The following is a 17,500-nucleotide window of genomic DNA, read 5'->3' on the forward strand; positions in this document are numbered from 1 at the left end:
AAAATAATCGTGTGTGTGTTCAAACCTCCACTGCTGCAGTTCTCCTCATCACTGCCGTCCATGCAGTCCGGATCAGCGTCACACCTCCAGCGGAACGGGATACAGTGACCATTCTTACACTGGAACTGATCACTGTCACACTTCACATCACAGCCATACTGCACACACACACACACACACACACACACACACACACACACACCAAAATACATTCTGTAATATAGTACACTCTTCATTCTTTGTAACAGATAATACAAATCTGAGTGTGTGTGTGTGTGTGTGTGTGTGTGTGTGTGTGTGTGTGTGTGTGTTACCTCATCTGACCCGTCAGCACAGTCGTGATCTCCGTCACACTTCCAGCGTCCGGCGATGCACCGGCCGTTCGTGCAGGAGAACTCGCTCTCGGAGCACTGCCTCGGCACTGAGAGGAGACGAAACACAAGGCACCATTTATACTGAAATAATAAACAAATATAAGCTTGAGATAAAAATATACAGAAAACACAAAAATTATGATCACTAACGCCAATAAAGTAAAAATAAGAAAAAAAAATCCCTCTGGTTGCGTGCTAGATTTAAACATTTTTCTTTGTTCATTTTAACACAGAAGGAAAAAAAATATCACAAACAAGACCAAATACACACAGCTAACAAAAGGGGAAAGGGATTAGGGGAGGGGCCTGTTTAAACAAATGCAAATAAAAAAGACAGATAAAAGGTGGTTCAAAACATTTATGGTGGACATGTAGAGGATTTTATTTATTTATTTATTTATTTATTTATATTTTTGTTTGTTTCTCAGATCTACCCTTGGTATAATACTGTCACTAAAGATAATAAATATAATAATTTTAATACATTTCCTGTTCTAGTATTTAAATATCAGGATGAGGATTAAAATAATGTCACAAAATCTCTGGACTGTATTTATTTATTGAGTAATAATTACACTAAATAATGAATAAATAACTCAGATTATTGTCTCATTTGTATTTCAGTTTAATTTATTACTAATTCACTTTTAAAAAATGAGATCTGAGTTTCCCCAAAGCACTGCAGCACAGAGATCATTACACAAGAATTAAAAAGCAGAAATGCTAATTGATCTCATTTGCATACTTTTTGAATGTGTTATATTTTAATAAACTGTTCAGGGAAAAAATATTAAAATCTTCAGCCCTCAGTGTTCAAAGAAAAGCATCTGTTAAATAAATAATTCAATTAAAATGTCATTTATTAAAAAAATAAAGAGGAGACAGATTTAGTTCTGCTTTGTGGACGTGAGGAAAACAGAAACCCACCTCTGTGCCACGCCCACAGCGTCAGTGTGAAATGAGACAGAAAATCATGGTGACTGGTGTGAGGCAAGCGAACAGAGACACGGCAGCAACAACAGTGTGAAGGTTTTTCTTTAAAAAAACCTACTAAATAAATCCTAGTTATAATTTCACAATTTCAGATATCAGAATGTGATTGTCAATTTTTACTAATTTAATAAAAAAAAGCAAAGTTTTTCATGAAGCCAAATTTTTTTCAGAACTAAAATAAATCTTTTTAAGGCGTCGTTAAAGCTATAATATTTGATTCTGATTTCTTAAAAATAAACCTGCAAATACCCCCCAGAGGACAATAAGACTTCTGTTCATAATAAACAGCATCAGATTATAAAATAACATTTCTATGAATTAGAATAGAATATGGATTTCTGACATGTAAAAAAATTATAAAATGAGAGAAAAGAGAAAAACACTTATGCATGTGCACATCAACAAATCAAAACAAAAGAACACAAAAACCCCAAAGATATGAACAAATACATGAGAGAAAAACAATTAAAAAGACAAAACAAAACCCAACATCGGAAGGAAAAACATTGAGGTCTCATAAATGGCTAATCTAATCTAATCTAATCTAATCTAATCTAATCTAATCTAATCTTTTCAGCTGGGTGTATTCGAGGGGGCGGGGTGTATTCGAGGGGGCGGGACTTATTCCCAATAGCATTCGACTACGTTCGCACTACACACGCACCTTGGAAATGGACAGATAATTTGCAGAACTGATATTACTGGGGGCGGGACATCATCATTCTACAGAGTGTTTAATTGGACGCAAGCTTTAGTACACGCCCCTAAATGCAAACAGGTCATGATTTTTTTCCTTTTTTATAAATTTTTTTTGACTGAAAATGAGAAACTAAAATTGAAATGCTTCCAAATGTGTAGGTTTAACAGTAAATAAATATATCAGTAAATATTGTTGAATATTTCTGGATTCATTTAAATATTTTACAGAAATTAAAGTATAAAGTCGTACCACACTTATCCTCGTCAGAGTTATCTCCACAGTCGTTGTCGTAGTCGCACTGCCAGCGTCCGGGAACGCAGCGATTATTCTTACAGCGGAACTGATACGGCTCACACGTCCTCTCATCTACACACACACACACACACACACACACACACACACACACACACATTTATAGATATGAATGATATTAAAGTTTACATGTTGTGATTCCACACTGAAACATCGACAACTTAAAAAAAATAGATCTACACACAGAGTGACAGTCAATTTTTATTTAAATTTAATTTATATTCTTGAAATCAGAAAATTATAAAATAGAAATTAAAAATAAATAAATGTAACTGCTGAATTTATTTATTTCTGCTTCATAAAAACTTTTCCTAATAATTTTATTCCAATTACATTTCAAGTTAATAGACATACAAGTGTGTGTGTGTGTGTGTGTGTGTGTGTGTGTGTGTGTGTGTGTGTGTGTTTTTACACTCACCACACTCCTCTTTAGGTTCGTCTGATGCATCTCCACAGTCGTCCTCTCCATCACACTTCCAGCGAGCAGGAATACACCGTCCTGAGTCCTTACAGCGGAACTCGTCCTCACCGCACGTCATCTGAGCTACACACACACACACACACACACAGTGATGCATTGTGGGGAAAAAATCTATCTGTAAATACTGTGTGTGTGTGTGTGTGTGTGTGTCTTACTGCAGTTGGCAGGTTCGTCTGATCCGTCCACACAGTCGTTGTCCCGGTCGCACATCCACACTCGGGGAATGCAGCGTTTAGTGATGGTGCACTGGAACTGATTCGGAGCGCACGTCACCTCCGCTAATAAACACACACACACACACAATAATTATACATTTATAACTATTTAATATTCCTGAGTTATTTGTATCACACTGTAACTTCATGAATGTTTTCTTCATCAGACTCACGGCAGTCCCTCTCGTCCTCTCCTTCTCCACAGTTATCCTGGCCGTTACACCGGAAAATCCCGGGAATGCAGCGACTCGGATTCGTGCACTTAAACTGGCTCGGCAAACACACATGCATGTCTGCAGAGAGGAAACACAAAGAGCCAAACATCTGAGTCACTAATAAATTTTCTCAAAAAAAAAATAAAATCTGAAACTCATAAAAGCCGCAAAATAAAAAGCCGCCGTGTACTCAGACTTTCCGATCCGATCCAAACCAGACTGGAAGAACAGGAAAAAACCCCAAAAAACCCTCGTACCACAGTTGGCCTCGTCCGAGTTGTCCTGGCAGTCGTTATCTCCGTCACAGATGTACGCCGGGTTCGTACAGATTCCTGTCCCACACTGGAACTGCCCCGGCCTGCACTTAAACGCCGCTAACACACACAAGAAACACACAGAGGGACTGAAACCTAACACACTGATTAAAAAAGTGAGAAAGACACGGGATTACCGTTCATCAGAGCTGCTAAAGCTCATCTCATCTCATTATCTCTAACAACTGAGTTAGCATTAAACATCAAGCCCTTCTTCACATGCTGTCATTTGGGATTTTTTTTTTAAATCAGGATTTTCAGTACAGCGTGAGATCAGTGACTTACGGCAGTCTGCCGGCTCGTCTGATCGATCGCCGCAGTCGTCTTCAGTGTCGCACTTCCACCAGAACGGGATACACTTATCATTCTTACACACAAACTACAAAGAAATACATCAGCATTTAATCAGAGACAGAAAAATCAGAGGCAGAACAAATACGCTGATGATAATAGCAATGATCAGATCATGGGTTTATTTATAATTAACGAGCTTGTTCTAATACGTTATCGTTTCTATAGTAACGGCTCATTCAGAGGGGCGTGTACAGCAGACGCTACGCTAATAATAAACAGATTAAAAGCGTGTAATCACTGATACAGTGAAGTTTTCTGTAAGGAGAAGTGTGCTTGTGCATCACGTCTGGAAGGAGTCTCCAGTGTCAGCGCTGTGTAACAGTTTCTTGGTAACATGACGAGCAAGAGATAGAAAAAAATACAACGTAAGTGAGAACAGGAACTTGTTTCACTAATGCGAAAAAGGATAAAAAGTATGATATCATTATTAAATAAATAAAACATTGTTTGTGTCGATAAATTGTTGCGGTATAAATGGAAAGAAACACTTGGGGACATGCTGTTACAGGAAAATAATCAACATCAGGGTGGTGGTAGTAACTTCGCTTCATCACTCAGTATTTTAACACAAACTTGACAGCGACATGCTAATGAACTGACCTGACTAGCGGTGCAGTTGGAGAGACAGTGCTTCCCATCAGCTGCCAGGTAGAAGTTGGTGGGACAGGCGCACTTGTGTCCTCCACCCGGAGACAGCAGACACAGATTACTGCAGCCGCCGTTATCCTTCTGACATGGGTGAGCCGTCACTACAGGAGAACAGGAACGGGGTCAGAACTTAATATTCGACTTAAAAAGCAAAGAGACGTACAGCTACACTGCACTGTATCACTATGTGACTATACACTATGAGTTTCCTCTCTTGAGATGCTTTGCCAGGTCTTTAATGCAGCTGCCTTTAGTTGTTGTTGTTTTGTGGGTCTTTCCACCTTCAGTTTTGTCTTCAGTCAGTGAAAAGCAGCTCGACTGGGTTGACTGACTCAGCCATTCCTTTTTTTTGCCTTAAGAAGCTCTTGGGTTACTTTTGCAGTATGTTTTGGGTCGTTACCCATCTGTACTCTGAAGTGCCATCCTATGAGTTTTGCAGCATTTGACTGAATCTGAGCAGAAAGTAAAGCTCTGTACATTTCAGAATTCACCCTTCTGCTTCTATCAGCAGTCACATCATCAACAATCAACAGTGACCCAGTTCCATCAGCAGCCGTACACGCCTATGACCACCATGTTTGACAGAAGATGTGGTATGCTATGGATCATGAGCGCTTCCTTTCCTTCTCCATACTCTCCAAGCCTGGGTTTTGAGGAGAAAGCGCTGTCATGGAGTCCACATCAGTCTCTGAGATCCTCCAGACCCTGGCCAGCAGCCACCAAGCCCAACATCAGGCCCTCATCACACTGTGTGCAGAGCAGGAGCAGCAGTTTCAGGCTATACCAGCCAGTGGGTACTCCAGCAGCCACTCCCGTGTATGGTGCGGCCCTATCCCACATTCAGCTTGTCAAGATGGGTCATTGGGAGTCCACTTATTGCCGCTCCTGTTGGGGGAAGCCCAGCTCGCAGCCCAAAAGCTCCCAGCCACCAACCTGTTGAAGTATCCATCTTTGAAGTGGACCATTTTGCAGTGGGTCAGTCACACCCTGGAACAGCATCACTGGCACTTCAGTGCGGTGGCACTCAGTGAGCTCAGCCACCCGTTCAACTTCACCCAGCAACTCCAAGATGTCTGCCAGTGGTGGTGACACTGATGACATCATTGACCAAGTAGTACTGGAGCAGTTCATCATTCAACTGCCAGAAAGAGGGGTAGCGCGGGTCTAGTGCCACTGTCCGGTGTCACTGGAAGAGGTAGTCTGGCTGGAGGAAGACCATCTGACAGTGTTTCCGGGAGCAGATGCCCCCCACTCCCTCTTTTGTCCTTCTCTTGTGTCTCCCCACCCTCCCCCTGCACCACAGAAACAGGGGCCAATGCCCCTCAAAACCAGCTCCTAGAACCCATGTCCCTCCCTATCTTCCTACACCCTCTTGTGCTTCTAGGTACATGCTTCCACTAACTCCCTGTCTCTCCCCACAGTTGGAACTGTCTGTGCTCACAGGACCTGGACAAAGCCCAGGCAAGTCTGCAGGTGTGGCAGGAAAGCCGGGCATTTCCAGGATCAGTATCCCCTTATGGAAGCAGGGATTTTAATGACATTCCTGATGCACCTTGGGCCTCCCCGGATCGAGTAGGAATGTACCAAGTGGCAGTGAGAATTCAAGGGAGTACACATCAGGCCTTGGTGAACTCAGGGTGCAATTGGACCACAGTCCATCAAAGCCAAATCCAATCCAGGGTATTGGGGAACACATGGAGTGTAATAAAATTACTGAAAAGCAGAAGTAAGCAAGAATTAAATGCACCTTGAGTTGTTACTAGCCTGTCTCCCAGTTCCTCATTTCCTCCAAACTGCGAGAGAGTGCTCCATCTCTGTATTTACATTCATGAAGATGTCTCTTGGTTGTAGATTTTGACAAAGATAGACCTACCTTCTTGAGTGTGTTCTTGACTTCGCTAGATATTGTGAAGGGTTTTTCTTCACCAAGGAATGAATTTTAGGATCATCCACCTTAGTTGTCTTCCATGGTCTTCCAGGTCTTTTGGTGTTGCTGATCTCATCACTGCACATCTTCTTTTTAATAAGTGCCAATTTGTTGGTTTGGCCACTCTGAATGTTTCTGTTCTCTCTCTGATAGGTCTGTTGTGTATTTTCAGCCAATGATGGCCTCCTTCACTATACTACTGTACTACACTGTACACAATACCATACTGTTTAGACAACACACTATACTATACTATATATAGCATACTATACACACTTTATACCATATATCACTGTATTATCTCCATAACATTATACTATAGCCCTGCAATGACCTGGCGACTTGTCCAGGGTGAACCCCGTCTCTCGCCCATAGTCAGCTGGGATAGGCTCCAGCTCGCCTGCGACCCTGTAGAACAGGATAAGCAGCTACAGATAATGGATGGATGGATGGATGGACATTATACTACTGTATATACACTATAATATACCACTATACACTATACAGTGGCATATCATTAGGCATACACTGTGTGTGTGTGTGTGTGTGTGTGTGTGTGTGTGTGTGTACACACCCTCTGGCTGTCTGTGAGGATGGTATATGTGGATGTCCATGGGCCGGTGCAGTGTGTTGATCAGGAGGGTTTTATTGGTGCCGAGTGTTTTATGAGCTCGATTGATGGATTTTGTTTCCCAGTCGGTCCAGTAGATAAATTCTTCAAACAGAGTCATGGCGAAGATGTGAGGGATGTCCTGATTTAACACTGTAACACACACACACAGACACACACACACACACACACACCAACAAAAACTTAGCACTATTAACAAGAACAATATGACTAAAAAAATCCAATAATGAGTACAGATAAATAATATATGGGAAGAAATGTCATTTATTATAACCCTATGTGTGGGTGTGGCCCAGGGCGGACCCCCTGTGTGGGTGTGGTCCAGGGTGGACCCCCTGTGTGGGTGTGGTCCAGGGTGGACCCCCTGTGTGGGTGTGGTTCAGGGTGTACCTGTATGTCGGTTGGTCCCATCCAGGTTGGCGAACTCGATGTAATCTTCTCGGGCGTCGGCCCAGTAGATTCGATCATTAATGAAATCCAGCGTTAATCCGTTTGGCCATGTGATTCTCTCCTGCACGATCACACTGCGGTTCGTCCCGTCCATCCCGATACGGCCGATATGAGGATTATCTCCCCAATCCGACCAGTACAGGTACCTGAGAGGGACAAACTTTCAGATTAAATCAGAAAATTAAGGAGTTTTATATTTCATAAGTGTTTATATTCAAATATCCAGTATAACATCTCACTGTCCCATCCACACACACAATACATATTCCATTTATTCCTTTATTTATGAGTGTGTGTGTGTGTGTTGATCACCCGTTGCGGACGTCCACAGCGATAGCTCTCGGTTCTCTCAGCCCTGTGTTAATCAGCACCGTCCTGAACGCACCGTTTAGCTTCGACACCTCAATCATGTCCCGCCCCTTATCACACCAGTACAGGTTCCCTCCCACCCAATCAACTGCCAGACCATCAGGGTTGCTGAGCGATGTGCGGTGAAGGACCTGCCAGGAACCAATCAGAGGACAGAACCTGAGACTGAGCAAAGAAATCCTAAAAAAATATACAGTACTAAAAATTTAAGTAATGTTGTGTTGTTATCTCAAATTACATTAGTTAAAATAAACAGCTCATAATTTAATATATTTTTTGATTTTGCTAAAATAATAAGTACAAATAACACAAACAAAGACTATAAATATTATAAATATTAAATATATAATACATATATATATATATATATATATATATATATATATATATATATATAATACCCCTCCTAGAACTGCCACCTTATTGTGGTGGAGGGGTTTGTGTGCTTGAATGATCCTAGGAGCTATGTTGTCGGGGACATTATGCCCCTGTTAGGGTTTCCCAAGGCAGACAGGTCCTAGGTGACAGGCCAGAGCAAGAGCAGTTCACCAAAAACCCCCTATGGAGAAAAAATCCAGGACCGTGACGTCGCCCGGTAGGATGCAGCCGGGGCCCCACCCTGGAGCCAGGCCCGGGGTTGGGGCTCGTATGCGAGCGCTTGGTGGCCGGGCCTTTGCCCATGGGGCCCGGCCGGGCTCAGCCCGAAGAGGTGACGTGGACCCGACCTCCTGTGGGTTCACCACCCACAGAGGTAGCAGTAGGGGTTTGGTGCAGTGTGGATTGGGTGGCAGTCGAAGGCAGGGGCCTCGACGACCTGATCCCCGGACACAGCGGCTGGCTGTTGGGACATGGAATGTCACTTCGCTGGGGGGGAAAGAGCGGGAGGTTGAGAGGTACCGGCTAGAGATAGTCGGGCTCACCTCCACGCACAGCTTGGGCTCTGGAACCCAGCTCCTCGAGAGGGGCTGGACTTTCCACTTCTCTGGAGTCGCCCGTGGTGAGCGGCGGCGGGCTGGTGTGGGCTTGCTTATAGCTCCCCAGCTCAGCCGCCATGTGTTGGAGTTTACCCCAGTGAACGAGAGGGTCGCCTCTCTGCGCCTTCGGATTGGGGAGAGGGCTCTTGCTGTTGTTTGTGCCTACGGGCCAAATAGCAGTATAGAGTATCCGGCCTTCTTGGAGTCCCTGGGAGAGGTACTGAGGGGTGCTCAGACTGGGGACTCCATTGTGCTACTGGGGGACTTCAATGCTCACGTGGGCGACGAGAGTGACACCTGGAGGGGTGTGGTTGGGAGGAACGGCCTCCCCGATCTGAACCCGAGTGGTGTTTTGTTATTGGACTTCTGTGCTAGTCACGGTTTGTCCATAACGAACACCATGTTCGAGCATAGGGGTGTCCATAAGTGCACGTGGCACCAGGACACCTTAGGTCGGAGGTCGATGATCGACTTTGTAGTCGTTTCATCTGATCTCCGGCCCTATGTCTTGGACACTCGGGTGAAGAGAGGGGCTGAGCTGTCAACTGATCACCACCTGGTGGTGAGTTGGATCCGCTGGTGGAGGAGGAAGCTGGACAGACCTGGCAGGCCCAAACGTATGGTGAGGGTCTGCTGGGAACGTCTGGCCGAGCACTCTGTTGGGGAGGTCTTTAACTCCCACCTCCGGGAGAGCTTTTCCCAGCTTCCGAGGGAGGCGGGGGACATTGAGTCTGAGTGGACCATGTTCTCTACCTCCATTGTGGACGCAGCTGTTCGGAGCTGTGGCCGCAAGGTCTCCGGTGCCTGTCGTGGCGGCAATCCCCGAACCCGGTGGTGGACACCGGAAGTAAGGGATGCCGTCAAGCTGAAGAAGGAGTCCTATCGGGCCATGTTGACCTCCGGGACTCCTGAGGCAGCCGACGGGTATCGGCAGGCCAGGCGTGCTGCAGCTCGGGCAGTTGCGGAGGCAAAAACTCGGAACTGGGAGGAGTTCGGGGAGGCCATGGAGAAGGACTATCGGTCGGCCTCGAAGAAATTCTGGCAAACCGTCCGGCGCCTCAGGAGGGGGAAGCAGTACTCTGCCAACACTGTTTACAGTGCGGGTGGGGAGCTGTTGACCTCGACTGGGGACATTGCCGGGCGGTGGAAGGAATACTTTGAGGATCTCCTCAATCCCACCGTCATGTCTTCCACTGAGGAGACTGAGGCTGATGACTCAGAGGTGGACTCGTCCATTACCCAAGCCGAAGTCACTGAGGTGGTTTGCAAGCTCCTCGGTGGCAAGTCGTGTGACTTCGCGTGGCGGTCAGGGACAGTGCCTCTGGAGTGGCAGACTGGGGTGGTGGTCCCTCTTTTTAAGAAAGGGGACCGGAGAGTGTGCTCCAATTATAGGGGAATCACACTTCTCAGCCTCCCAGGGAAAGTTTACTCCAGGGTACTGGAGAGGAGAATTCGACCAATAGTCGAACCTCGGATCCAGGAGGAACAATGCGGTTTTCGTCCTGGTCGCGGAACACTGGACCAGCTCTATACCCTTCATAGGGTGCTCGAGGGTTCATGGGAGTTTGCCCAACCAGTCCACATGTGCTTTGTGGATCTGGAGAAGGCATTCGACCGTGTCCCCCATGGTATCCTTTGGGGGTGCTTCGGGAGTATGGGGTTCGGGGCTCTTTGCTAAGGGCTGTCCGGTCCCTGTACGAACAGAGCAGGAGTCTGGTTCGCATTGCCGGCAGTAAGTCAGACCTGTTCCCAGTGCATGTTGGACTCTGGCAGGGCTGCCCTTTGTCACCGGTTCTGTTCATAATTTTTATGGACAGAATTTCTAGGCACAGCCAGGGGCCGGAAGGAATCCTGTTTGGGAACCACAGGATTTCATCTCTGCTTTTTGCGGATGATGTTGTCCTGTTGGCTTCTTCAAACCAGGACCTTCAGCATGCATTGGGGCGGTTTGCAGTCGAGTGTGAAGTGGCTGGGATGAGAATCAGCACCTCCAAGTCCGAGGCCATGGTTCTCGACCGGAAAAGGGTGGCTTGCCCTCTCCAGCTTGGTGGAGAAGTCCTGCCTCAAGTGGAGGAGTTTAAGTATCTCGGGATCTTGTTCACGAGTGAGGGAAGGATGGAGCGTGAGATCGACAGGCGGATCGGTGCAGCCTCCGCAGTGATGCGGTCGCTTTACCGGTCCGTCGTGGTGAAGAAGGAGCTGAGCCAAAAGGCGAAGCTCTCAATTTACCGGTCGATCTACGTTCCGACTCTCACCTATGGTCATGAGCTTTGGGTAATGACAGAAAGAACAAGATCGCGGATACAAGCGGCTGAAATGAGTTTCCTTCGCAGGGTGGCTGGGCGATCCCTTAGAGATAGGGTGAGAAGCACAGTCACTCGGGAGGAGCTCGGAGTAGAGCCACTGCTCCTCCACATCGAGAGGAACCAGCTGAGGTGGCTCGGGCATCTTTTTCGGATGCCTCCTGGACGCCTCCCTGGGGAGGTGTTCCAGGCATGTCCCTCCGGGAGGAGGCCCCGGGGAAGACCCAGGACACGCTGGAGGGACAATGTCTCTCGGCTGGCCTGGGAACGCCTCGGTGTTCTTCCCGAGGAGCTGGCCGAGGTGTCTGGGGAAAGGGAAGTTTGGGCTTCCATGCTTAGACTGCTGCCTCCGCGACCCGGTCCCGGATAAGCGGAAGAAGACGAGACGAGACGAGATGAGAAATATATAATAAAATAATTCCACTATGTTTAACTTTGACATATTTAATTTCAGTCTCAGGCAGAAATAATGTGAGAAAAATCTGGAGAAAATTCATTTGTTTTAATTAAATTAAATACTAATGAATACCTATAACTCAACACTCTGATGGTGTTGTAGTGCCACTGTAGGAAAAAAATATGATGATAATGACAATGCTGGTTTTTCCTCTCTTTCACTGCAAGCACTCATCCACCCCTTTTACACTTGCCATGATGCATCAATTAATATAATTTACATAATTATTAACAAACTCTCTGGTTATTGACGTCAATCAGATTGGTCAGCTGGAACACCCGGGGCGGGAACTCACAGGCAAAGAGAACAAAGGAATGAAATCATCTCAATCTCAAAGCACCTATCTTTTATAGTAAAGTAATATATTTTAAAATTCAACAACAAAAATTAAAAACGTCAATCTCCACCCAGGTTTATTCAGCCTTCTGTATATTCCCAGAAACGAGTCTCTATTTTAATAAATATTCAGCGATCACTGATGCAGAAGGGAGAGACGTCATCATCCATGGTTCATTCAGTAATAACGAGATCAGCGTCGCCGCAGTGTGTGTATACGGTCTAAACAACGACCATCCAGAAGAATGCATTCTTCCATCACCCTTTTCTTCAGCACGTGATTTCTCGTCCACTGCATTGATAAAAGGGGAGACTTTAATCTTTAATCCAGTCTTAACTCCAGTTACTAACTGACCCAATACTACAGAAAATAAAAGATCCTGGAAACCTGCTCAAACAATAAAATAACCCATGCACGACTTTGCTGTTGGTGAGATCCATCAGCAAGAGGGTCAATGTTCTTCTCACCCGGACATGAATCTTTCTCTCGGATCGATTTCTCCCTGACGAGCAACTCCATTAAACCCAACATCTCTAACGCACACAGTCACCCATCACACTGGTCCATACGCCAACCAGTTTCAATTTACATAACAAACACTTCACAGAACAACCTCTAGATGGCGCTTCAATTCATCTTTGCTAAAGGACCTAAATTGTAACGCACATTTCAAAACAGTGGATGTGCTTTAGAAATGAATGATTCTCCAAACAAACACACACACACACACACACACACACACACTCCTTTAGGGAACAGCTAAGGCAGTACTGAGACGCAAAATCAATTCATTTTCACCCTCAGAAAAACAAACAAGCATCCATGTAAGCGCACTTTAATTTGATCAAATCCAGACGTCCTGCTCAACAAAACTCCAATAAAATCTCAAATCTGGACCCAAACTGGACTCTCTCATCTCCATCCGGCTTTAATAACACCACTCTCATCAGCTTTCAAGAACTCATCCAAATATACTGCATCAGTAGAGATCAGTTTCTAATACATACACAAATCAAAGATGCATTAAAAACAAAAATCAATATTTATTTTAATAAACTTCAACAACTTCCTTTACTGGGCGGCACGGTGGTGTAGTGGTTAGCGCTGTCGCCTCACAGCAAGAAGGTCCTGGGTTCGAGCCCCGGGGCCGGCGGGGGCCTTTCTGTGCGGAGTTTGCATGTTCTCCCCGTGTCCGCGTGGGTTTCCTCCGGGTGCTCCGGTTTCCCCCACAGTCCAAAGACATGCAGGTTAGGTTAACTGGTGACTCTAAATTGAGCGTAGGTGTGAATGTGAGTGTGAATGGTTGTCTGTGTCTATGTGTCAGCCCTGTGATGACCTGGCGATTTGTCCAGGGTGAACCCCGCCTTTCGCCCGTAGTCAGCTGGGATAGGATCCAGCTTGCCTGCGACCCTGTAGAAGGATAAAGCGGCTACAGATAATGAGATTGTTAGGACTGGGACTGTTTTGGCCTCTAGAGGCCGCTGTTTTTTCCTTTTCTGGTCATGTTTGTTTTGGCCTCTAGAGGTCACCACTGTGTTCTGTTTTTGTCTTATTGCCTGTTTCCTGCCCCGCCCTGTCCTTAATTAGTTTGTGTATTTATACCCCTGAGTTCAGTCCTCTTGTCACGGAGTCTTTGTGCTGTTATGTTTAGCTCCAGTTTCCTCTGTACTGTGTTCCTTGTCTTTTTGGTTTTGCACTTTGCTTTTCTTTTTGGACCTAGTATTTACTGTGTTTTTGGATCTTCTCAGCGTTGGTATTTTTGCCTTTTCTTTTCTGGTTTTTTGGCTTTTGTTTTGTACTTTTGGATATTTTATTTTTCCCTTTGTCTTCTCAGCTTTGGATTATACTTTTTGTTTCTTTTGCCCTGGATTGTATATAGTGTATATAGTATAAATAAACTGTTTTTGCTACTTTCTACTTTCGCCTCACGCCTCTGCACTTGCGTCATTCCCCTGGTGGCCTAGTGGGGGTTTGCTGGATCATTACACCAGCGACCCGGGTTTGATTCCCAGCAAAACCCTAACAGAGATGAGATGAGAACTTCCTTTGCTCAAAAAATTGATTACGTTATCAGACTCCAGGAAACGGCTCTCAAAAATATAGAAACCCCGGAGTTTTTTCTCGTAAATTTATGACATTAATCTTGGAATATGATCCCTCCTTCAACTCTATTATTTATACTTACAATGTCCCTAATACAGTACGCCATCATAAAGCACAGTTTAGTGAAGGTGTTAATTATTAACGAGGTCGTTACCTGAACGTTGGAGCCGTTAATGTGCATGCGTCTGATCATGCTGCCCTGCGTCGTCACATCTGTCCAATAAATCATCTGCTCTCTGTAGTCGAAATCCAAAGCTACAGCATTGTTCAGGCCCTACACGCACACGCACACACACACTACTGAATTAACACTGTGTGTACTGGAGTACAATATACAGCATCATGAAAAAATCACAAATAAATGTATTATTTAATAAAAAAAATCCTTATGTAAAAAATTACCTGCTTTAAAAGTGTGTAATTCGATCCGTCCAGGTTGAGTTTTCTGAGATAATAGCGATTGGCGAAGATGAGGAACGGCTCTTCATCTGAGCGAGAAACAAAATGTGCCACGAAGCAGCAGGATAAATAAATAAATAAGCACGCGATTAATACATTTTTTTATTGTTGTTGTCATTGTTGTTGTTTTTACTCGAGCGTACCGGAGGTGGACTTGCAGACGGTGGGGTCCACCGGACTGAGCTTATACCCGTCCACACACACACACCTGAAGCTGCCGTGTGTGTTGATGCAGCGCTGAGTGCAGGGGAACGTGCTGGAACACTCGTCCACGTCCACGCACGTTTTCCCGTCATCCTTCAGTCTGAACCCGGCGTGACAGCGGCACTGCGAGGGGAATCACAGGATTTTATTTTATTCATAAAATCATTAACATGCGCAATCTATTTTAATAGAAAAGATTCCAGTCAGGGATTTGACCTTGAAGCCGATTTTCATGTCCTCGCAGAGCTGAGAGCAGCCGCTCAGTTTACTGTTCAGACACTCGTTCAGGAAGCAGTTGAGCTCGTCAGTGCCGTCGCCGCAGTCGTCTTTACGGTCACACAGCAGCGCCTCGGCCACGCACTTCCCGTTCCCGCACGCGTACGCCGTATCGTTACATTTCTTCTCTGGTTTGTTTGTTTTTTTTCAGGAAGGAGAAAAAATTTTCTTAATTTCTTAACAAGCAGGACTTTTAAATAAAGTGTTTTTTTTTTTAAATACAGCACAAGAACATTCCGTTTTTAGTTACTGCAAGCTTCGCAGCTGAGTCGAATAATTGCATAAATAACATCCAGTGCAAACTAGAAGAGGAAATAATATTTAAATGAGGGTTTTTTTGCATATTTACATTGTTGTGGCTAATTCTGATCTCTGAAAAGTGAAATGTAAGATGTGTAAAAAAAGATCTGTTGAGAACAGAGAGAGTTTACTCTGTGGTTTCTTGGCTTATGCTTTTTTTATCTTATTAATTCTGAGAGCGAGAATAAAGAGACGCTGGTGAGGGAACGACCGTTTATAGCTGCTATAACGTCAGTGACATCAGGAACTAATTTTCTTCACGAAGCATTAAAGCGTATCACTCTGTAACTATAACTGGATTAAATCAGTATGACACATCGTTCCTTGATTAATAAAAAATTCTAATCTGTGAGTAATTGCTGTGGTAGAAGAGGAATAAAGCACTCGGGGAAATGAAATGAGAGATCATCAGCCTGCGTGTGAGAACAATAACTCTGCTTCATCTCCACACTGTCATTGATTAGTTTACTATCACTGCATGAACCTACACACTGACTATCACCCAGCAGGGTAAACTCACCCGGGCCGCTGCAGTGCGGGTTTTTCGGCGGTTCGTCCGAGTGATCGTGACAGTCGAATTCTCCATCACACTGCCACGAGCTCTGGATCAGACAGCGGCCGTTAGCACAGCGGAACTCGTTAGGCTTACACGTGGGATATTCTGCGTTCAGAGAAAAAAACCCAAACAAATGTCTATTAGATATATGATTAAACACCGAACCTAAAATCTATACACACACACACACACACACACACACACTCACACACACACACACTCACCGCACTCGATGGACTCGTCTGAACCGTCACTGCAGTCCTTATCGTGGTCACACACAAAGTGTCTGGGGATGCACTGCTTATTACGGCACATGAACTCTTTGGCATCGCACACGTTACTGAAAGCTGGAGAGGAAGAAACGCGTCGGATATCTCACCATCATCGGCGAAAATATCACACTAATACACTTTTCATTATTATTAAAGTACAACTCCACCCCCAGTTCTGAGCCAAACTCCACCCACTGAATAATTCTGGCAAATGATAAAAGAAAAGGGTGTGGAGGGGAGGGGCTGAGGAGGAGGGCGTGGTGGGGATTGGGGGTGGGCATAAGCTCCTGTGACTCATGAGTCTCGATTAGCATGTGTTTGAAAATGAGCCCGGTTTCACTGACTCCCACTCAAGGGCGGGGCTGGGGGAGGTGGGCCGCCCACTTCTGATTAGAGGACATTCAATAATTTATTTTTTTTTAAATAAAAATGTTATGATGTAGAGAAATACCAAACGATCGACTCTACGTCAGCGTCGGCCTTGCAAGCGTCAGGACGATTTGAACCAGTAGGTGGCGTTTTGAGCCGTTTTCAACCCATAACACACAGATTTTTATAAAAATGGTCATTTTGGCAACGTTAACACCAGCAGTGATGTGTTTCATCACAGGAGAGTTACATCATTTAGTTTACAGCTTAAAAAACACATTTAAATGAACAGAAGCTCTGAGATATGCAGGAGCAGGAAATGAAAATTTAAATAAAAATGAATTTAAAAATAAATAAGTGATTTTTCGACATTAAAAGGTATTTTCAATATAATAATTATATAATAGTGATGATAATAATAATAATAATCTCATCTCATCTCATTATCTGTAGCCGCTTTATCCTGTTCTACAGGGTCGCAGGCGAGCTGGATCCTATCCCAGCTGACTACGGGTGAAAGGCGGGGTTCACCCTGGACAAGTCGCCAGGTCATCACAGGGCTGACACATAGACACAGACAACCATTCACACTCACATTCACACCTACGCTCAATTTAGAGTCACCAGTTAACCTAACCTGCATGTCTTTGGACTGTGGGGGAAACCGGAGCACCCGGAGGAAACCCACGCGGACACGGGGAGAACATGCAAACTCCACACAGAAAGGCCCTCGCCGGCCACGGGGCTCGAACCCAGACCTTCTTGCTGTGAGGCGACAGCGCTAACCACTACACCACCGTGCCGCCTAATAATAATAATAATAATAATAATAATAATAATAATGTAAGAGAGGTCTCACTGCAGCCGGCCTTGGCGCTCTCGTCAGCGCCGTCAGGACAGTCTCGGT

The 17,500-nt window shown here is 45.0% G+C and overlaps 1 protein-coding gene across 1 annotated transcript in view; it reads right to left on the reverse strand.

Annotated features, from left to right (window-relative positions):
- lrp1aa (low density lipoprotein receptor-related protein 1Aa) overlaps positions 1 to 17,500 on the reverse strand; it is a 181,188-nt gene that overhangs the window by 28,525 nt on the left and 135,163 nt on the right. Inside the window, 19 exon segments of the mRNA XM_060910723.1 lie at positions 26 to 158; positions 315 to 421; positions 2,317 to 2,433; positions 2,798 to 2,923; positions 3,016 to 3,138; positions 3,249 to 3,368; positions 3,548 to 3,664; positions 3,890 to 3,983; positions 4,559 to 4,707; positions 7,108 to 7,296; positions 7,555 to 7,760; positions 7,927 to 8,114; positions 14,312 to 14,431; positions 14,560 to 14,645; positions 14,760 to 14,943; positions 15,037 to 15,224; positions 15,917 to 16,057; positions 16,177 to 16,299; positions 17,453 to 17,500. The exon segment at positions 17,453 to 17,500 is cut by the window's right edge and continues 81 nt beyond it. Coding sequence (XP_060766706.1) covers positions 26 to 158; positions 315 to 421; positions 2,317 to 2,433; positions 2,798 to 2,923; positions 3,016 to 3,138; positions 3,249 to 3,368; positions 3,548 to 3,664; positions 3,890 to 3,983; positions 4,559 to 4,707; positions 7,108 to 7,296; positions 7,555 to 7,760; positions 7,927 to 8,114; positions 14,312 to 14,431; positions 14,560 to 14,645; positions 14,760 to 14,943; positions 15,037 to 15,224; positions 15,917 to 16,057; positions 16,177 to 16,299; positions 17,453 to 17,500 — 2,559 coding nt within the window.

The sequence above is a fragment of the Neoarius graeffei genome, chromosome 26 (assembly GCF_027579695.1).
Source record: "Neoarius graeffei isolate fNeoGra1 chromosome 26, fNeoGra1.pri, whole genome shotgun sequence".
In the NCBI taxonomy this organism is placed as follows: Eukaryota; Metazoa; Chordata; class Actinopteri; order Siluriformes; family Ariidae; genus Neoarius; species Neoarius graeffei.